Raw genomic sequence first — 22,544 nt, 5'->3', positions numbered from 1 at the left:
TCAACAATTGTTATTTCCCAAAACGATAAGTGAAACAGGAAATAAATAAATAAATTACACACAAACTGCAGTTTGAATCATGTTTGTTAGTTTTTTTTTCAAACAAGCACACACCACATTAAAAAAGAAAATGGAAAAAAAAGGAAAAAAAGACTTACTGCAATTATCATGACAACCAATATTGCAATGGGGCACAATTAATTCATACATGTAGCGGTAATTAGAAAACGGTTTGTCATAGGGTCCGTGATAATCATCCAAATACAGAGCATCCTCTGTGCAAGTCGAAATGAAACCTTGGTTATCAGTGCCGAACGCCTCTCTCTTTTTGTTCCGACTATCAGGAGGTTGTGCTGGTGGAACATTTTCAGGACTGAGCTGCAGTGTTGCATTGAACAGGCGGCCAAATAGTCAGATCAACTCTGCAGCTAGCTTTAAAACACAAAAATGTGTAGTTGTAGTTAACCATCTTACTGAAATGTGTGTACTTGAGATCAGCAAATTGTCTATTTTCATCAGCACTTGTGCAAAAGGTACACTAGTACACCCATCAAAAATATAGCATCCGACAATCACGCTAATGTTAACATGAGACGAAGCTGAAGTGTCACAGCATCACAAAGGCAGCAAAGTCGAAAGAAGCGCCAAGTGGTTGTCTGCTGTTTCCTCTCAAGGCAAACATGTCACAGATATGTTGGAATGCTGATAATAATTGTTGAGTATTGTTTTGTTTTTTTAATAAACATAACAACAAGGGCGGCCCGGTAGTCCAGTGGTTAGCATGTCGGATTCACAGTGCAGAGGTACCGGGTTCGATTCCAGCTCCGGCCTCCCTGTGTAGAGTTTGCTTGTTCTCCCCGGGCCTGCGTGGGTTTTCTCCGGGTGCTCCGGTTTCCTCCCACATTCCAAAAACATGCATGGCAGGTTGATTGGACGCTCTAAATTGTCCCTAGGTGTGAGTGTGGGCGTGGATGGTTGTTCGTCTCTGTGTGCCCTGCGATTGGCTGGCAACTGTTTCAGGGTGTCCCCCGCCTACTGCCCGAAGACGGCTGGAATGGGCTCCAGCACCCCCCGCGACCCTAGTGAGGATCAAGCGGTTCGGAAAAATGGATGGATGGATATCAACAACAGAGCTTATTTAAACACTATCTGTGTGGAGTTTGCATGCTCTCCCCATGCCTGGGTGTGTCTATGTATGCCTTGCAACTGGCTTGGCAACCAGTTGAGGGTGTACCCAACTTACTGCCCAAAGAGGATAAGCGGCTCAGATAACGGATGGATGGATGAATTTTATCTTTTAGACTTCCCCAACTCGCCAAGGTGGGCACACCAGGAGCAGTATTCAATTGAGGCAAAAACGGCGTCATGCTTTGTACAGTAATTCTTTTGAATTATGCCATTATCCCTATGTACAATATTATGGAGTGTTACATTTTCTTATTAAACACTGCAACTATCCCCCCCCCCCCCTGGACCTATTTCATTGGAGAAAATATGGTTTTCAGATACAGTAAAAGTTTTTGAGTTTCGAGCATGGTCATGGAATGCATTTTTATCTCAAGGCACCACACTCCTACAACACATCTATATACCTTTCTGTATTGGGTCTCCCACCCCCTAAAAGGAACCTTTTTTTTGATAGACTTCTCCAGTTTCTTCTAATTCTGTTCATCCAAATAGCTGTAAGGAGATTGACAAGGTGGAAAGGAACCGAAAATGTGGGCAGGATGCCCACTCACACTGAAGCTAACAGGAGAAAAGAACACAAGAGTACGCTCACTTTTCAACTTTGGGTGTTGGAATAATAAAGCTCTCCCAGTTTTTATGAGAGAGAATTGTGGCCATCTGTGGCTCAGTAAACAGTCCTCCCATCAGGCGGACCATAAGGTCGATATTACCTGTGCCAAGTATCAAAACAGATTACCCAGCAAACACTGCACTTCAACTCTGGATATAGCCTAAACAGCAGCCACGTGTCAAACCGATGCAAAGTTCTGCCACTTCTGAGTCATAATTTCCATATCAATAAGAAGGGAAAGCAAAGTCTCCGCACTCGTCTCAGGTGTTCTTTTTTTCGCATACAAATTATGAAGCAAATAAACCTCCCATGAGAGCTTTTAAGAACCCCTCACTGAATGTGAGCATTCCCGAGAAGAGGAAAAAGCATCATGGAAGGGTGCAATCAGTCCAGGTTTGTTCGAGTCAACATCATTTCCTTCCTTAACCTTTTAGTAGAAAGTCTGAGCGAGACATTCAGATGTGTTTTTCACCGTTTTCTTTCCCAGGACAGTAATGCCGAGCAATTCTAACAGTGCCATTCAATGCGGCTGCCTCTCTCAGCAAACTCCATGCCTTGCCTAAGCAATTCAAACCGCCTCCACAGATTGCAATAAAGTCAACAAAGAAGTCCTCCAAGGGAGACTATTCATCAATGAATGTGTTTGTAAGCGAAAAATCGGGTCTAAAAAGATCTCAGTTACACCTGAATGGCTGCTTGTCTTTACTGGGTTCACATTTCATTTCACCTGTTTCCCAACTTCCTCCAAGTAAATGATGCATTGACATAACAATTTGGAGCATTAATATTCATCGGCTGCATGGATATAAATGGGCCTTCGTAACCTTGAACATTGAGCCTTGAACATCTGATTCTACTGCATCCGGTGTCTGTCTCACTATTTTCTCACTAAAAAGTCATGAAAAAAAAAACACACAACTACACTCAGAACATTTCTATCTGGATGCGTTTGTTTAAAAAAGAAAAAAATAGTTATCTCGGGAACTTGAGCCATCAAAGAAAAAAATACTTCCAGGAGTTCAGCTAGTTTAACATAAACTGAGGTGACTGGGGGGGGGATTAATACATATCAGCATATTCTTTATTTCATCACAGCAAAGTAAATACAGTATGAAGCAGTTCATTGTTTCGTTTGTATTTTAAGCCATTAAAAATTCCACGAGTCACCACTCATCTGATTTTAATCTTGCAACAGCAATGATGTAATGAAATGGTGCAACTTAAATGAGCCAGAAGTTTTGGGAGGCTTTTTTTGAACATAACAGTTGAACTCTTGTTCGGCACTCAGGCTAATAAATCATGCGACAATTGCAACATTTTGCCACGAAACGAGCAACACGTGTGGAATCATGTCGGCGGAAATTGTACTTTCCACCACAACACTCTGGCACTTTTCTATTGCCGTCTGCGCAGAAAGTGACCTTTTTCCTTCACCCACATATGTTTGGACTGTTCGGGGTTGGTGGCAGCGGCTCAGGACTCTCCAGACAATAACCTGCGCGTTTCACATGTGGACTCTATTATGAGTCCACTGAAGACTGTTTTGTCCAGTTTTTCTTTCTCTTAATGTTCTCATAGGATTCAAAAGTCCAAATGTAAACTTCTCATTCGGTTTCACCTAAATCTGTGACAATAGTATTCATGTAATTTTCCGATAAAAACAACGCTTTGTGTTACTATTGTCAATATGAATAAAAGAAAAAGAAGTGTTATTTCTGGACAGTAATGTATTGAAAATGTCAGATTCCTCATTTGAATAAAAAAATGACAGCAACTAGAATTTACTGTAATTAGTATTACAGCTAAAATCTTGACTCAATCAATCAATCATTGAAATGCAGCAAGATGACAAGACACGGTGAGTTACGCGGGCCTGTGTAGTTGAAGATGGCAGCAGTGGAGTTATGTAAACTTATCTACGGAAGGGAGGAGGTCATCCTTGACTCCAGCCATAGTCCGAGTTGTTGTGCCCTGAGTAAAACCTCATTGGACAATTGAACAATGGCAACACAGGCTTTCCAAAGGGCAACATGAACCACAGGAAGACTTGAAGTACAAACACCAATGCTTCTAAACATAATACAGTGGATGCTAAGTGTGATCAAATGAAGACGCCGCTTTTTGAAGAGGATAAGGTAGCCGAGGGACGGTGCTTGTAGTCATATATATATATATTTTTTTTTCAGTAGAAGCAGATTAAGGATCAAGACAGGAAGGGCCAGGTTTAGAGAAACAGGAAAAGTGACTTAAGGAAATGGATGACGTCAGAAGCCAGCCCACTGCTCACAGTCTGCTAAAAGGCAGATTCAGAACCAGCGCAATTATGGAGTCTTCGCTCTGGTCACCAATGAAACTAATCCTTTTGACAGGTATGTGAATCAAGCAATCTTTACATGGTTGTATGGGGCGCAATGTTGCCATGACCATGATATTCCTGTTCGTACCTGACTGCTGTAATCAACCAATGTATGTGACGGCAATACAGGGACTAAACTGTTGTGGCATATTTCCAAAGGTTCCGTTTTGTGTTTGTGTCTTTACAGCATGGCTCTCCAGTATGATGGACCCCTGCCGATTGTCTGACATTTGTGATTCTTGCCACAAACTCGCAACATGCAGAGCTTTGAATGGCTCGAACGAGGCTTGCTTTTGTCGCCATGGATATACCGGAGATGGGACGACATTTTGCAATGGTAAATATCAATCCACAAAACTATTCATATGGTCACTGAGTACTTCCAATGTGAATAGTCTTGTGTGTATGTTTTGTAGACATTTCAATATTTTGTGCATCTCATACCAAATTACTAGTAGGCTCTCTGATTTTTAAAACACATCATAACGAGTTGCCGATTGAAGTGTCCATACATGTCTTAATAGAACCTTTAATAGAATGTGTCAAATAGAGTGAGAAATAATTAAGATTTATATTCTAAACAAGTTTTATTATTTCTGTGACAACTTTCTGCTATTTTATTCCATGAAGAAGTGGTCATTCTAAATATTAATACTGAAGTTAAATAAAGTACAATCTCTATTGTCCAGGTTTCCGGGACTCGGTCCAACATTTTTTTTAGGATTTCAATGACAATATACTTTCTTCAAATACTGTCACTTCTCGTGTCACGTTCAACTTAATAAGGTCCACTGTACAGTTCTACCCCGCAAACTACTTTTCAGATAAATCACAAATAATAATCAAAGAACTGTGAATACAGACAAAGAGTAGCGCCATGGAAGCGTGGAACTGCTGGTGCACAGTAAACAATTTTGAGTGGTGAATACGTAATATATAAAGTGCTCAACTTTCTGTATAATTGTGGTACAGTACTACAATTCCTGCTGCTGGTCACTTAAAAAATGGTGGGACGATTATCTGCACCAACTGCACAACCATCATATTATTGTATTGCCCCACCAATTACATTTGAGCTCTGCTCGATGACTCTGCACATTGTCGCACAGCTGTCAGTGGGTGGCAGTACTGCACTAAGGTACCGTTACATTCCAGAAAGTCTTTTGAAACTTATATGTCACATCTTTGTTTGTCTTAGTTGCTTGTTATTGAAATAGTAGAGTAGTCTATGTAACCGGAGACTAATTCCTTGTGTGTTCTACGTACTTGACCGATTATGATTCTGATTTGCATGTACATGTACCTTCAAAGGTATTTACTGCTTGAAACTCCACATTGGAAGTTCTACTATGAGGTTTGTTGAAATCATATATTTTTTTCAATGGGTTTAAAGTGCGTTTCAATTTGTTTGAATATCTTTAGTCGATGTGGGAGCTGCGATGCCATTAAAAAAAGGTTTAAATATGTTTTCTCTGTAGTGCAAGCTTTGTTTAATGAAGCCTTTGTGCCACATTCATTTTGACCTTGTAAACTAGTAAATAAGAGGAAATACCGTTAGTAGATTTCACAGTAAGGACAGTTTAAAAAGTGAAGTGATTTCCCCCCCACTCCTTCCACCTCAGTTTTATCAACAATTCAGCATTGGTGTAGGTTTGGACTTTAATGATTGGCATGATAGTTATATCTTAACATTTTGGCATAGTAAAGATAATAAATCTAATGGGAGCCCAACAGTTTTGCACAGTGCTGAAAATTCAGCTTTCCACCACATAAGCACTGGCAGATGATTTTGAGACAAACAGGATTAATAAAATTCAGTCTCTAAATCGACTGTTACAACTTAATCCTGTGCGCTTTTCTTTTTGTTATGCAAACAGAGAAAAACTTTTCTTTCTTTTTTTTGATGATGCCTCAGATAAAACATGAAAGTGAGCATGCAGGTGCAATGCTTGTGTCGGAGCGACTGCAAGCACATCCTGTGCATGGTGCGAGGTATTTCCCGTTTGAGTCCTAGTCACCTCGCATGAGAAGGCAGGATATCCCCTCTTGGACAACCCTTGTGCATAAAGTACAGATGAGAGGAAAGGTACAGTATTTGTCCTCAATAGACACGTGAAAACAGCAGTGGAAATTCATACCAAGTCAGTTCCAGTAAACTCCATGGGCAGAGAGTCACCTCAGCATCATCTGAAATTGTTCTCGTCAGAGATCACGTGTTTAATTAAATATAGTATTTAAAGTAGAATTAAGCAACCACAAAAATCGTCCATTCTAATTATTTGAATGAACATGCCTCCTAGTTAAAAGAAAAACTGTTTTGTTTATGACTGAGCAAAAACTATGTTTACATAGTATCCATCAATTTGATGAATTGTATTTTCTGTTCTTGTGAAGTAGGAGGCACGGTGAGTGACTGGTTAGCACGTCCACCTCACAGTACAGAGTTCCAGGTTTTGAATATGGGCTCCTGTGTGCTGTTTGCGTGTCCTCTTCGTGCCTACGTAGGTTTTCTCTCTGTAGTCCAGTTTCCTCCCACATTCCAAAAACATGCATGGTACGTCAATTGGGCACTCTATATCAGGGGTGCCCAAACATTTTGGACCGAAGATCGACTTTTCGACCCCTTACCGCGCACGCACATAAACACGCACGCCATGATGAGCAACAGCCTGACACAGAGGCATGCAACACACTTTTGCAGCCTGTTAACTATCGTAGCTCACACGTACCGTTTTAAAGTGCTTCCCTCAGCCCACTAGATTCCTATTCTTTGCCCGTGCCCTTGGTGAATTGTAGACGAAACAAATTTTGAATGAGAATAATGATCACGATAAAACATGTAGTGCAACAGCTCTGATCACAAGCTGCAATTGCAGACTGCTGAGCGCAAACAACTTCCGGTGACGCAGGTCAGGCGCTACCACAGGTTAAAGATTTACCGGCTTTATTTTATTTTATTTTCGAAATACTTTTTGTGAAAATGAGACTGATGGGATGATTAGGGTGCAGTGTACATTAACACAAAAAATATATATTACTAACATGCACAAAGGCACACAAATGGTTGTTTGTTTGTTTTCTCCTCTACACTCCTCGCGATCGACTTGGGACCAGTCCGCGATCTACCGGTGGATCGCGATCGACGTAATGGGCAACCCTGCTCTATATTGTCTCGAGGTGTGATTGTGCCCGAAGACAGCTGGGATAGGTTCCAGCCCACCCGAGACCCTCGTGAGGATGCGCAGTTCGGATAATGGATGGATGAATGCTTGTGAAAGAGACATTCAGGTTAAAATGGTGTGCATTCTTCCCTTCAAGCCCAAAAAAAAAGTTTGCACAGTAAACTAATGCAATTCATGGACTAGAAATAATCCATCACACATACCAGAGCCAAATGCCAAAAGGAGGAAATGTAACACCTCAGAATACAACATACTATATCATATCAATCCCAAGTCACCATGCAATAAAAGCCCTGCGGTTGGAAGCAGTGTACACCAAAATGTTTTTTCTTCTTTTTTTTCTTTTTTTTTTGTAAAATGTACTCAATTTTATTTGGTCCCCGAAAACAAAATCAGCTGGATCCAGATACAGTTGTTGTTGTTGTTCTTTTTTTTTTTTTTTTTTTAAGTAAATACACTTAAAAATATATATCTGGATCCAAGTAGTTAAAAAAAATAAAATATCAGGATCAAGATGATTTTATTCCGTGCATCCACTTGACAAAATACAATTGAGTAAATTCAACGCACCATTGCTTTCAGTGTCGTCCTGTCACTGGATCAATCTGACTGGACGCTTCATGTTATGAACCGTGCCATGCTCCGATTTCCACGGCTTTGCCTTTCAGTCATTGATTTCACACAGTTTTGACACACAATTGTTCAGTTCTGAGAATGCTTGCCTCTCAACGGTCACACAATAATAGCACACCGTATATTGTTTGGACACTTCACCATGATGTCAGGTGTTGATTCGGGTGGCAAAATAAGCCAAAATGTACTTCGATAGGACCACTCATCACCAAACCAGTCCATGTATTTTGGCCAAAGTAGGTCAATGGGCAGAACAGGGTAAACGGCTCAAATGAATGATTTTCATTGTGTGGTTTCACGTAGACACCTTTTCTCAAACTGCTGTATCGCATAGAAGACCTGCTTTGGAGGTAAACTCAGAGACCCAACAGAAACTGTAATTATCGAACCAAGAAAGCAATCATCAATTGATCTTGAGTTTTAAAGGCCTACATGGGCTGTTTTGACCATAAACTGGATAGTGTGCTGTACTGTGCTCAGCTAGCCATTCGTTCAAACTAAACTAGCAACAATGATGAAATAATTCCAACCGCGTATGGTGGTGCAACCCCAAGCATCAGTTTTTGTAATCGTTTTCAGAATACCAAGAATGTTTTTTTGAGACTCTCTCCACTCTCTTTGCCAAGTGGGTTTCTTTGGGTCAGTGGTGGTATCCTTAAGACTGTTGGTTCCAAACATTGTGAATTTGTCTATATGACACATTCAAAATCATTCTATTAAAGATAAGCTATGTATGAAACATATAGCTTTTCCTGAAACATCAACTTGGTACTTGATTTTCTTTCTCCATCTTTTGTCATCAGACAGTGGTCAGGCCAAGTGATTAACTGTCAAATTATGCCAAGCTGGTTTCCCAGGTAACTACAGTGTTCTTCTCTTCTTGTCACAGATGACAATGAATGCCAGAATGTGACAAACATCTGCGGCAACAAAGGCAACTGCACCAACACAATGGGTAGTTACTACTGTACTTGTTTGCCTGGTTACATTTCAACTGGGCAGGCCAAGTTCCAGACGAATGATGGCACCGAATGCAGAGGTAATGATCAATTCTAAAACTAATTCTAATTATATGCATTTCGGTCTGCGTGGTGATCAGAACTTCACAGAATTACAGAATACTCAAACTCTTGAAGTTCAGTCACAGCTTGACTGAATTGAAACTTTGCCCCTCATCTGTAGTGTTCTCCGGTTCTGTCGACGCTTCACTTTACCCAGACTTAGTTTAATGTTTCCCTATAATCCTATAAACTTGAATTTAACAAGACGTTGGGGACATTTATGTCACCTCTGAAGGTGTTCCACCTCCCCCAACCAAGCACCCTTTTGAGGTACCCATGACCAGGAACCTCACTGAGTGTGGCAATTCTGTATTTATTCGAAACATTACACTGTTCAAATGATGGGTATGATGTGAAATGACAGACCTGCAGTCTAGTTTAATACATAAGGGGAAACCATTTAGGTGCATTGTAATTTATGCCGTACCCAAGTGGTTGAAAGAAAGAACGCTCGTTAGTGTAAGAAAATTATATTGTGTTCTAAAAGTCGAGTAGGTTTTAGTTCTCATTAACATACCGTATTTTCCTCACTATAAGGTGATTCGGAGTATAAGGCACACCATCAATGAATGGGCCTATTTTAAAACTGATTTCATATATAGGGTGCACTCCATTGTAAGGCGCATACAATGGCAGCTACAATAGTGGTTGCGGTTGTGTTATGCATCCACTAGATGGTGCAACGCTGAAGAGATTACAATACAATACAGCTTTATTTATATAGAGCCTTCACGTCCGTAACAGCTGTAAAACGCGCTTATGCATATGTCAACTAGTGTTGGGCAGAACCCTTTTACGTTACAATCGGTTCCTGCTAATAATCACCACGAGATTGCATAGGAACACTAACGGGAAACAACTTAATGGGGAATATAAATAGACTGTAACACCATATATAAGGCACATCGGATTATAAGGTGCACTGTCAGTTTTTGAGAAAATTGAATAGTGCGGAAAATACGGTAGTTTGACTACTTTTCTGATTTGTGATTGAAAGATTATGGTGATTACCACCCAAAATGGTAATTCAGAAAATTATCAACAGCATTCATTAAAGCTTTAAGAACTGATGTTGTTATGTGTGATTTCCTTTATCATTATGGTAATGTCTTCGCAAATTACTGATTTGCCTTGGCAATGCGTGTGACTGCAGTTGAACAGCTGTTAGGCGTTAGCTGCTGGAACAGCGTGTGAATGTGTGAACTGTTTTGTCTTTCACTGAACTATGGAGAATAAACACATTGGAGGTGCTTCTTCCCCGGCCGGGCCTTTTGCTTCCTCTCCATCTGCTGCTCTGAGAAGTCACACGAGAACTTTGGCTCAATATGCAGCACAAACACCACCACCTTCATTGAAAATGTACGACTAGGTCGTTCTCAGCCCTCACGCATAATGGGAACATGTAGTCCAACTACAAGAATGATTAAGCATCATTATTACAAAGGATATTTCCAATGAAATCAAGTTATCAGTAACGTCGCTTAGATTTTATGATGTGTCATTTCGTCTCATGTGCAGAATTTCCTTTTATCGCATTGTGTTTGCTTTAAACTGAAGGTAAGCTTTTTGTGTGCATTATTCAGACATTGATGAATGTGAGGCAGCACAGGCATGCGGACCGAACTCACACTGCCACAATATCAATGGATCTTTCTATTGTACTTGTCAGCGTGATTACATCCCAACTTCTGGCACTAAGCATTTTTATCCAGAGCAAGGTGCAAGATGTAAAGGTCAGTATGAGAAGGAAGAATACACATGCGCACTGCATGTGTATTCTTCCTTCTCTCATTCTCTCCACATTCTCTCATTCTTAGGTTTATACACAGTCGCTTTCACACTTGCAAATGTTGCCTGCAACCCACGTTATAAACCCTTTGCAAGTGTGGATGTTGCAAAAAAAAAAATCAAACTGGTAAAATTGTTAGCCACAGAGCTTTTAGTGGAGTTCAGTTCAGCTGATTTTTGGTCATTGTTATTTTTCAGATCATCCCCAAAAACACTGCCATGAAAACATCGGGTGCATCACACAGACTGTCAATAAAACACTTGAATATGTAAGTACCCCATCCTATGGCATTCAACACGTTTGATTAGATTGAAAGTAATAAGAAAGGACCGATAATCATGAAACAATATTTTTGATGTAAGTGACCAAAAGCAGGTCACACTGCAAAAATTACAGACTCACCAGACTGAAAGTTTGGAGACCTCATTGGCAAGGCCTATAACCAAGAACTAATAGATTCAATGTATTGGACTGTGGTTGAAAATGACTCAGACTATGTACTTGATTAGTTACACCTGCACAATCTCATTAGATCAAATTCAGGTGCGCTCGGGGGGGGGGGGGGGGGTGTATTGTAATAGAATATGACCTCAGTCTGCTGGAAGGCCTAGCGATGCCCAGTGCGCAAATTCAAAAGCAAAAACGAGACTTGCCGCGGCATGCAAATTAAGATTTCCCGGTTTTACGCCAAGCACAGACTACTTTCTGTGGCCAAATTGCGTCAGGGGCATGTGCTGGAACGCTCAGATGAGGAGCTTCGCGCTCACAAACATGGGAGACGAGACTTGCTCCTGCACTAAAATTAAGTTATGCATTTTTTAATTTTTTTTTTTTTTTTTACGCCAAGCGCACAAGCACCTGTCCAAAAAATTAGGGACCCAGTTATTGATACAGGCTGTGATTCTTATCAAGTTTACAACAATGGAACAAAAACATAAATTATAGACTTAGCAAACAACACTTCTGCTCAGTCATCCACCTACTACTGGGACTGCTGTTCATCTTTTATTATCATGGCACTGAAGTACTCTGTAATTGGAGGGTGTTTTTTTTTTGGGGGGGGGGGTTGTGGTTAGGGTGAATGTCCTTACTTCACTTCTGGTGGATATTCTTCTTCATCATCATCCTTTCAGGAAAAGTGTCACAAAACTACAAAGGATGAGGCAAAAGTGACACACAGCATTCATGTTTTATGCAATCTGAAATGATGTGTTCAACTCAGAATCAGAATAAGAATCAATTTTATTGTCAGTGAAAGGTACATCCACAGCTACGAAATATTTTTGGTCCGATGGTGCAACATGACACCTAACGGTTAATAATAAAGATAAAGTATGAGACTGAGAAAGAAAAAAAAAGTGCAAAAGCCCAAACAGTGTGCAGTAGACATCAAGTGTATAAATGTGGAGTATAAGTGATACGTTTTTGTGTGTGTGCATGCGTGCGTGTTCATGAGTCTGATTGCCAAGGGGAAGAAGTTGTTTACATGGTGGTAGGTTGTTGTCCGAATGGACCGTAGACTCCTGCTTGAGGGCAGAGGGTCAAACAGGCTGTGTCCGGGGTGAGTGGGGTCAGATGTAATCCAACCTGCACAACCCCGGTCCTGGAGACATACAGGTCCAGAATGGTTGGCACTTTACAAACACTCACATTCTCAGCAGCGAGTGATCTGACATCTTATAAAATGACTTGTGAAACTCCAGTTGTTTGAACTTTGACACATTATTTTCAATCAAACTTTTGGTTTATATTGTACAATTCTTGGATTGTGTTATAAGTGTTTTCAGTTTTATATTTGATTTCCTTATTTAGCCACGTAAGATGGGTAAATATAAGAATCATCTTTCAGTTTGGGTTGATTTTACAGCAATTCAGAACAACACCAATAAAAAATGGTGATTATTCTGACAGTGTCACACAAAACTCAGCTTTATTGTTTATGACACATGATTAATGTTGGAGCTCATCAGATTTTAAAGGTGTGTCTGAAGGTGAAGCAATGGAAACCAATTTACCGTAATTAAAAACAACCCACACCTTACTTCTGTTTCTTTTTTTCTGCACTGAAAATGATTTGTCTGACTAAATGTAATATAAGTTGTTTTTTTAACTGCCCTTTTAGATGAGTAACCTGACTGAGCCCCTCAGCCTACTGAATGAAATTGCTCAGCAGTCGTCCGGGGATCTGACCTCTGTGGAAGTGATTGCGTATGTCGAGGCCTTGAGTCTGTCCACGTCATTGCTGGCCACAGGAGGAAAGGATCAGCCTGTCAAACCAGCTGTTGTCCACGCAACTCTCACAGTAATCTTCACTCGCTCGTTTCATTCTTCTCACTCACTGTTTTGACCACGGTGCCTCTTATCCTGCAGGAATTTTATGCCAAGTGCGTGTTTTATTGGCGTAATAACACGTGGAAAAAAAATTAATCCTTTGTCAACAGAAATTAGCGAAAGCGGTCAACAACTTGGTAGAGAAGGATGAGCTGGTGGCGTGGGGCAGGATTGAAGAGGAGCGCCGGGAACGAACAGTCACCAAGTTGCTGCACACTGTTGAAGAAAGTGCTCTTGCTTTGGCTCACAGCCTCCAAACTCCCAATGCACTTCAAATTAAAGACACACAAATGGGTAAAGCTGTCATTGACACTTTTTAATGGTGTTGATCATTATTATCATCTGTCAATTCTCTTCCCTAGAAATGAAACTGTTCACTTTTGATGCTAATCACAAAAAAGACGCATTGTCATCCACCATGGGCGGGAACATCATGACACTCACTCCAAAGATGAGACCAAAGGAGGGCACTAATGGTGAGTCTAATCTCAGGTCAATGGCAGGAATGCTAGTTTCGCAAATTCTATTCTAACACTTCTGCAACTGCATTGGATGCTGAATTGTTAGTGCAGCGGTCGAAGGTACTTGAATCATCATCTCTGCTCTCGTTCATCCTTTTTGTGTTTAATGGAGTTTAGGTCAAGGCTGTCAGAGCTTCCATGTTACATTCATCCAAGGATGTCTTTGTAGAAAAAGGGTCTTTCCATCACTAGTCCCTCAAAGTTGGAAGCAACATTTCAGAATAGCTAAACCTAAAGAAGGGGAGGAAAATGAGAAAAGTAATGAATCTGTAGATGATCACGATTTACCCGACCAGGCATTTTGTAATTACACTGTTCATTTTTTTTACTTTGGATCTTGCCAGGCTCGGTGTCAATATTGAAATTCCCAAGCAAGGAGGTGACACCTTGGAAGCGTGTTAGCTTGAGTGTGAGCTGTTGGCTAACGTCATAGCATGAAAATCCTCACAATGACTCAGTGGGATGTATTAGAAATGTTTTTGTAGCTCCAACATCTGTTGGTAAAGGAAAGATGAAGTCACATCCATTTTGTTTTGGGCTCGGCATATTTGTGTTAGTGGACAATGCACAGAGAATGACTTACTGTAAATCGTTCACTATTTTCAAGCTCTGTTTTCTGTACTTAATTATATTTTTATCATTCTTATTTGACTTTTTTAAATTAATCTAAATACTTCCCCTTGACTATATAGTGACTTAAAAGGGAAGGAATTTTGGCCCGATGTGGGATATCAAGAAGTGTGTTGCAACCACAATATTCACAAATTTTTAATTGTCATTAAAATAGAGTTGTTACCTGTGATGATCATGGGGAACTATGAATCCAAAACAGGGTACCAACCACAACCTTGGGGAAACAATAAAAATCAAATGTGCATCTCAGTATGTATGTTAATATAAAAATGGGTATGGGGGGGTGAATAGATGGACATCAATCATGAAATAAAGAAATATGTTTGGGATATTGGATGTTGAGATATTGCAAATCAACGTATTGTGAAATGTAACGCTCCTTGTCACTCAACAATGACAGCCGAAGAATGATGTTTGACCGTCGTCATTGGTTTGCTCAACTCTTTTTGTCCATCAGAGAGCGTGTCAGTGGTGTTTGTGCGATATGACAGCATAGGAGACATCCTGAAGCCGAGCATCGACCCGGGTGTCACAGACTACTCGCGCTATGCAGAAACAGGGGAAATCACTGTCAATTCCCAAGTGGTGGCAGCGGCCATCAAACCTGCTGACGTCTACCAGCTTGACCATGTCATCTTCACTCTCAGGCATGTTGAGGTAAAGATGAACGGGCGAGCTGTCTTTCGCTCAATTTGCTGCTGCTGCAAATCTGCGGTGCAGAACTTTTTGGTGGGGAGTTCCCCTTCATATGTGGTAATTCTGCTGCAGTCAGCATCTTTGTGTTGTACCTTGCTAAAACATTGCGGAGTTTTATTCAGTTAGAAATACTAGATCCAAAATAACAATAAGCATCATAACTACTCCGAGACTTGCATTTGCTGCTGCGGCAATTAACGTCTAACGAGATATGTTGTTTCCTTTTCCCCTGCAAAGCCCATCCACCTCAAAACCGACGTGACCAAATGTGCCTTCTGGGAGTACACAACTGACAGCCTGCAGGGTCACTGGGCCATGCACGGCTGCAAGACTGTGCACGTCAGTAGCAATGCGACCACGTGCACCTGCAACCACCTCACACATTTTGCCATCCTCATGTCCTCGGGGAGAGCCGATGTAAGGGTTCATTGTTTTGTTTTGTTTTTTTATTTACAAAACGCCATGTCCACTGTCCAAATATCAGTTTGGGAGGTTGGTAATTGGAGCACTGGAACGCTGGTTAATACTCCGCAGTAAACTATCCGCAGCATATGATTCTTCCCAGTTTCACCTTGATGACACACCGTCTATTTCTCTTTATATGTCAGTTTGTCGCCCACCAAATCGTCCTGACCCGCATCACCCAGCTGGGGATGATCATCTCCATCATCTGTTTGTCCATGTGCATTTTCACCTTCTGGTTCTTCAGCGAGATCCAGAGCACCAGGACTACCATTCACAAGAACCTGTGCTGCAGTCTCTTCATGGCCGAGTTCATCTTCCTGGTGGGGATCAACATGAACACACACAAGGTAATGAACAAGAACTCAGGTAGTCACTAAGGCAGCCTTTCCCAAACATTTTATGTGACGCCTCCTGCAGGATCATGACAAAGACGGCAAACCCCCTAAAAATATTCAATACAAGTTCTATTGAAACAAATAGAATGTCGTTTTTGAAACAAGATAATAATGGAGCACATCTGTTGTTTTTATGCTGGAGAACACATGGTGACTGACAGTAGTAGTGAATACTGTTATTGTTCATATATACTGTATATATCAGGGGTCGGCAACACGCGGCTCCAGAGCCGCATGCGGCTCTTTAAGCGACATCTAGTGGCTCCCTGGAGCTTTATAAAGAATGTTTGAAAATGAAAAAGGATTTTGATAGTAGGCTAATATAGCTCAAATAGATATAGATACATCTTGCAGCTCCGAAATAGGAGAGCTGTGGTGTTGGTTTTGTAAAACATACACTTTATTTGTTTTTATCAGTCTCGACAAACACAGACACGTCTGCATCCGACTCCGTGCCTTCTATCTTCTCGTTCGACTCCAGAGGCGTTCAAAGACAGCCTCCGAAAAACGGAAATTAATGATCATTTCACTGACACTAAGAAAAGCGAAAATAATGCATCAAAACAAAAAAATCACACAATAAATTATATGGGGGCGTTTGTGAACACACAACAAAGGAATTAATAACAAACAATTCTGAGACAGTCCAGTCTCCTACATACATACAACATGTGTTTCCTTCATTGTAAGTTTTATAGAAGGCTTTTATATTTTTGCGGCTCCAGACATATTTGTTTTATTTATTTATTTATTTTTGTCCTATATGGCTCTTTCAACATTTTGGGTTGCCGACCCCTGGTATATATATATATATACAGTATATTGCCAGTCCGTCCTCCATCCGTAAACCAGGGTATCCTTCTGTCATTGTCCCTCCATCCTTTTTTAAAAAGTTCTTATCCTTCGTCCCAAAAATTGGTGTCCGTCCGGGCTGTTTCCTCCTAGGGAATGCCCATCCCTGACCATTTCTCAATCTTGCGCACATTATGGAGAGTGCTCATGTACCCTACGGGAAGCACGGCGCACACCTCATTTTGAGAATCTTTCCATTCCATTTTCCATACAACTGATCCTGTTCAGGGGCGTGTGGAGCAGGAGCCTACCCCAGCTGAATTTGTGTAAAGGCACAGGTTGCACATAAAGAGACAGACGACCATTCTCACATTCATACAGTCTGAATGGGAATAGAGCACACGCAGTCCTTTCAGGGGAATGAACGACTACACTTCCATCGGCTCAGTTGAGAGTGAAACCACAGAAGTTGAATAACTGAACATGAGGAGCTCAGAATATACCAAAAATGTCACAAACATGTCTGATGTCACTTCAGAATCAGCATTAAAGAAGTAGCTCAATGCATGCTACACATTTGTTTCTTTTTTTTAAGGAAAGACGAATATGCTCCAGGGGCTGAGGGGTGTAGTAATGAGTTACAATGACTCACATACTTTTGGGATAAATTGTTCTCGTCAGAGTAGTTTCTATGCAGCATATGTTTTAATTTCACTTGAGTATTCAGAAAAAAATGCTTCTTTTATTTAGTTAAATTGAGCTACATTCCATTGTCTACTTTAATTTGTATCTAAATAAATGTATTGTTAATTGTACAATCTAATTTGGTTTGTCAAAGAGACTTGTGTCACATGACTCTCTTTCACCAAGACAGCATAACTAGTAGTGACATATTTCACTTCATTTCTCCAATCAAACAGTGCCAGGCAGTCACATGACAACACAAAGTCTCCGCCCACCCACACGGAGAAACAAAGATTTCAAGTGACTAATTTATGCAAAGCATGACAAAAATCAGTCTTTACCTCATACATGGGCTCCAGCTCACCCATGATCCGAGTGTGGATAACTGGTATAAACTGCATGCATGCCAATAAAAAAAGAACAACTATGTCATTGGCAGCAGCAGCATTTCTGTCTGCCTGGAAATGTCAGCATTCCAGAACCCCACTTGGAACTTGAGAAACATAAAAAGCTTTTCCAAAATGTAATCCTGCGTGGAAAAAAAAAAACAATAGGTCAACCACAGCAGATGCCGATAAATGTGGGTGTGCTGTTTATTGTATTTCAAGACATGGTTGAATGCGGCATTCAAAACTGAGTCTCCTGTACTACTCTCTGGGCAAACACATTTTTTACGAAAGTCACTTCATTGCATAAAAAAAAAATGTATGTATCATTTTTATCGTCTCGTTATATAGCGATATAATTTAAGTTTTATGGTTACTTAGTCGTGGTGCAGGGAATGTGTGGGACCAACATGAAAATCAACAACCAACAACACTTTTATGTTTCAGGTCATTTAAATGGCCTTTCGAATGAAACATTCCCTCTCTTTCTTTCTCTTTCTTTGTTTCCTGGCAGCTCTTTTGCTCAGTTATTGCGGGGCTGCTGCACTATTTCTTCCTGGCGGCCTTTGCTTGGATGTGCATCGAGGGCATCCATCTGTACTTAATAGTGGTTGGCGTCATCTACAACAAAGGCTTCCTGCACCGTAACTTTTACATTTTCGGTTATGGAAGCCCGGCAGTGGTCGTGGCCATCTCAGCCACTCTCGGTTCCAAGTATTATGGCACTGATAAAATGTGAGTATATACATTTTATTATTTGATTTGATGACGCAAACAAAGACTTCAGTAAAACTCAAATGAAACGCCTTCAGTTAAGAAAATAAATCCATTCATTTTTAAAGCATTTCAATACATGACTGGTTTGGACATAGGCAGTGGAAGATGGTTACGGTCGATAGCCTGATTTAGACAGTATTAAAAATAGATGCATGTCTGTTGTTTATTGTTTCTTTTGTTATACAGAACAGATCTTATTTTTGAAAAAGAGCATCGCTTCGAGCATTCGGGGCATAGGGGGTGCTTACCCAAACAAGACTCTATTGATTCACATCAGGAGAGATTGAAGCTGAGGCCCAATGATAAAAGGCAGGCAAAATACAATTAATCAACGTCGCTAAGTGGGACATCTTGCTTTTATATTTTAGGTGTTGGCTGAGCACAGAGAACCACTTCATATGGAGCTTCATTGGACCCGCCTGTTTGATCATTCTAGTAAGTTATTCGAGCAAGTACCAAGGACGCTCACGAGCTAAAATAAAAAATAAACATAAGAAATAACAAGCCACAAGCTCACGGACAAAAATTGACAGAAATTGTGATGTGATTGTTTTGATCTCCACTCAGGTGAATCTGTTGGCCTTTGGAGTGATCATCTACAAAGTGTACCGACACACGGTGGTGAAGAAGCCTGAAATAAGCCACTATGAGAACATCAGGTGGGATTATTAATACTTGATTAGACTTGTGTTGTCCATTTCAGGTGTTTTTGTCTATCAGTGTAATTGTGTTGGTTGTGGCTGGTCAGATCATGTGCCCGTGGTGCCGTAGCGCTGCTCTTCGTGCTGGGTGCCACATGGACCTTCGGAGTGCTGCATATCCTCTATGAGAACACGCTCACAGCGTATCTGTTCACAATCACCAACGCCTTCCAGGGCATGTTTATCTTCATCTTCCTCTGCGTGCTCTCCAGAAAGGTAATGTCACAAGAATACATACAGACTGTGAAAGCATATTTAAATACATGGGGCGAGTCTAGGGCGAAGTGCAGTACAACTGTGCATCGGTGGAGTTTTCTTTTTTTTTAAAAAAACTTTCTTTCAAGCCTTTTGCGGGCCATTCCTAGCGACATTCTTCAATGGCATCAAAATCGGGATGGTCCGACCGTCATATGCCCAAGTACGCCATGCCTGACATTGCTGAAACAAAAATAGACTCACTGGGGTCCATGCATTACAGTGACAGCTAAACTGCAAGATCTCCCTTGCAGATGATGGAGTTGGCCATGCACGTGACATTGGCAATTGCATCCCCGATTGTGTGTCTGGGTGTGTGATTACCCCCCCCCCCCCCCCCAGCCACAGTAATAGGTGCTATTAAAATATTTGTAACATGATAATTGTCACGTAGCGAGGTGGTGGTGGACCCCAAAAAGCAGGCAGGAGGGAGGAGCAGAGTGTACTTGACAGATTGTATTAAAACATGGAGAAAACTAAATCCTAAACAAACAAAGTCCTGAATTCAAAACAAACCCAAAGTATCAAACAAAACCATGACTGAAGCAAAAAACTATCAACAACACAAACATGACCAGAACAAACATGACAGCAGCAAACAGCAACAATGACCCGACCATGAGTGGTCGGGTGGGAGTCCTTTTATAGCCATAATTGCCTAACGACCAACAGGTGTGCAGCTGCAGGGAAAAGCCCCACAGTGCCACCTGTTGGTCACAAACCGAAACATGACAATAATGATTGTAATCATTTCAAGAATTGATTTCCACAATGATTCTGAGGTATTTTTTTCGATGCTGGTGTCATATTTATTAATAAAACCCGATGACATCAACCACGCACGTCGGCCGAGCACCTAATTTGACTGCCTGCGCCTCCATCAAATACACCAAAATCATGTTACATCACCTGCACCACGAGATAGGTCTGCTTCGAGCGAGTCTAAAATCTTCTCCACTTTTTGTAACCAAATTTGGAGATGCGCTGCGGGGCGCAGGAGGAACACTATCTATCAAATTCCCATACATGCTCAACTAGACCATTGCCCTGGCACAGAAATGACAATGTGCACATTTTTATGCAGAACACAGACTGCTTTCTGTTATCAAATTGTCGGATGAGTCGGGGCTGAGGCAACTCCTTTTCAAGAAGATCCAGAGAGACGCAACACGACCCCAAACATGCTAGATGAGACTTGCGCCCACACGAAAATGAAGTTACACCTGTTTTTACCTCGAGTGCACGGGAGCTAGTCTACCACAATCGGGCCCATAAGCAGAAATTCAACCCAAGCTCTTTTATCCCAATCCCCGCCAAAATGGCCCACAAACTAGGATATACAAATTTTGGCATACCTCGCCAAAGTCTTTTCACCATCTTTATTGATATTCATTTGTGTATTTATTTTTAACTTGTTTAAAATATCATTTATACCCTTAAGCTTATTTGTGAATTTTTAGAACATATTTTTGCCTTTGTACCATTTTAAAGGAGTTTGATGGCTATCCGAGAGCATTGAAATCAAATATCAGTTTGGAGTATTACTGGCGATGCATTCATTAATTTTGAAGATATAGATTTTTCTGAAATGAAAGTATCTTCTGAAAATATTTTGCCAAGTTGTCATCTCCCAATAGAATACACTCGGAATAGAATGCACAATACTTTTCCAGCCCCAAAAGATACTAGTACTACTACTAATAATAATAATAATAATAATACAGTGAGTAACAACAACTTTAGGGAGCACGGCAGGGTGTCGACTGGTTAGCACGTCTCCCTCACAGTGCAGAGGTGCAGGGTTCGATTCCAGCTGCGGCTTTCCTGTGTAGAGTTTGCATGTTCTCCTTGTGCCTGCATGGGTTTTCTCCCGGTACTCCAGTTTCCTCCCAAATTCCAAAAACATGCATGAAAGGTTCATGGAACAGTCTAAATTGGCTACAGCATACGCGCAACACTCGTGAGGAGAAGTGGATTAGAAAATGGATGGATGGATAGGGAGGACAGGATAGGATACATTATTATGCAAAATTTTAAGGCACCACTATATCCTTCATTTGAGGTTTATACCGCAGCTGCATTACAGTAAAACTGAAATAAGAAATAATATGAAATAATAGCAGCATTACTGCTGAGTGAAAACAATTCCACCATCTATTTAGTTTAGAGAGAAATGCTAATAAATGAATTGTAGAAGGTTATTAAACAATTACTAAAAAATACAGTCACACATACAGTAGGTGAATAATTTTCCTGGACTATGATGGAAATACATTCTAGTAAAGTACTGCTGGATATTTTTGCACGTGACTGTATAATTTCCAAAAGATTTGTATATTTTTCCCTCTTTTGTATCAGAAAAAGGAGTGATGATTGTGTCATTGTTGTTGTTGTTTTCAGATTCAAGAGGAGTACTACAGGCTTTTTAAAAATGTGGCATGCTGTTTTGAATGCCTGAGATGAATTCATTAAATTAATGCAAGCACCAGATTAACTTGAACAACGTTCCAAGCTATACTATAAAACAGATGTTAAGAGAATGTGAAGTCTTTAAAAATCTCTCATTCCATACATGTGGTGTATATTTTGTTCGTTTGTGTTTCAATGCAGGCAATAAACAATGTCCATTCATAAAACCATTTCTTCTGAGAGTAACCCTGCAATCCACCTTTACCATTTTATTTTGTTTTAATTTAATGCCTGTCGTACTCTAAATAACAAAATGGTCTCGCACTCGACCCACTCTTGTGACTAAATGTTAAATTAATAATAAAAATGAATCTAGCAAACAAACCCTGTGTCGTTTATCCATTGTTTCCCTTTTGAGTACGGTACTGGAATACCCAGCTTCTTTTATGCGCGTCCTGGGGAAATAATGAACAATGGCGCCATCTAGTGGTCCAAGCTATGCAGCTTCATGAGCTCGGCAAACATTTCTGTCAGGAAGGTTTTGTTTGGTTGGTTGTTGTTTTGGTTCTCGGCAAATAAATAATCTTGTTGATAATAATATCAATGTGCCAGTAATTAATTGGTGTCTGTGTGTGTCAAATCATGTTTCCCGTCGATTTTTTCTTCCCTTATCCATTAGG

At 40.6% G+C, this 22,544-nt stretch overlaps 1 protein-coding gene across 2 annotated transcripts; it reads left to right on the top strand.

The window, feature by feature from the left end:
* Positions 1–4,052: 4,052 nt before the first annotated feature.
* adgrl4 (adhesion G protein-coupled receptor L4) lies at positions 4,053–22,242 on the top strand. Of its 2 annotated transcripts, XM_086116473.1 has the most exons (16): positions 4,053–4,167; positions 4,342–4,491; positions 8,859–9,008; positions 10,614–10,763; positions 11,017–11,087; positions 12,942–13,121; positions 13,261–13,444; positions 13,513–13,626; positions 14,762–14,961; positions 15,238–15,417; positions 15,609–15,812; positions 18,237–18,457; positions 18,868–18,934; positions 19,067–19,158; positions 19,248–19,416; positions 21,856–22,242. In XM_086116473.1, exons 1-16 carry the CDS (start codon positions 4,053–4,055, stop codon positions 21,916–21,918), a joined length of 2,310 nt encoding a protein of 769 aa, XP_085972599.1. In that variant the 3' UTR covers positions 21,919–22,242. The 2 variants fall into 2 exon arrangements, with proteins under 2 accessions (XP_085972599.1, XP_085972600.1); XM_086116474.1 differs by lacking the exon at positions 10,614–10,763 and having other exon boundaries at positions 4,098–4,167.
* The last annotated feature ends 302 nt before the right edge of the window (positions 22,243–22,544 follow it).

Source organism: Hippocampus guttulatus, chromosome 7, assembly GCF_054856545.1.
Source record: "Hippocampus guttulatus isolate MCC_2025c chromosome 7, RoL_Hgut_1.0, whole genome shotgun sequence".
Taxonomy (NCBI): domain Eukaryota; kingdom Metazoa; phylum Chordata; class Actinopteri; order Syngnathiformes; family Syngnathidae; genus Hippocampus; species Hippocampus guttulatus.
The sequence above is the reverse complement of the archived record's forward strand: the minus strand, read 5'-3'. Positions and strand labels throughout refer to the sequence as shown.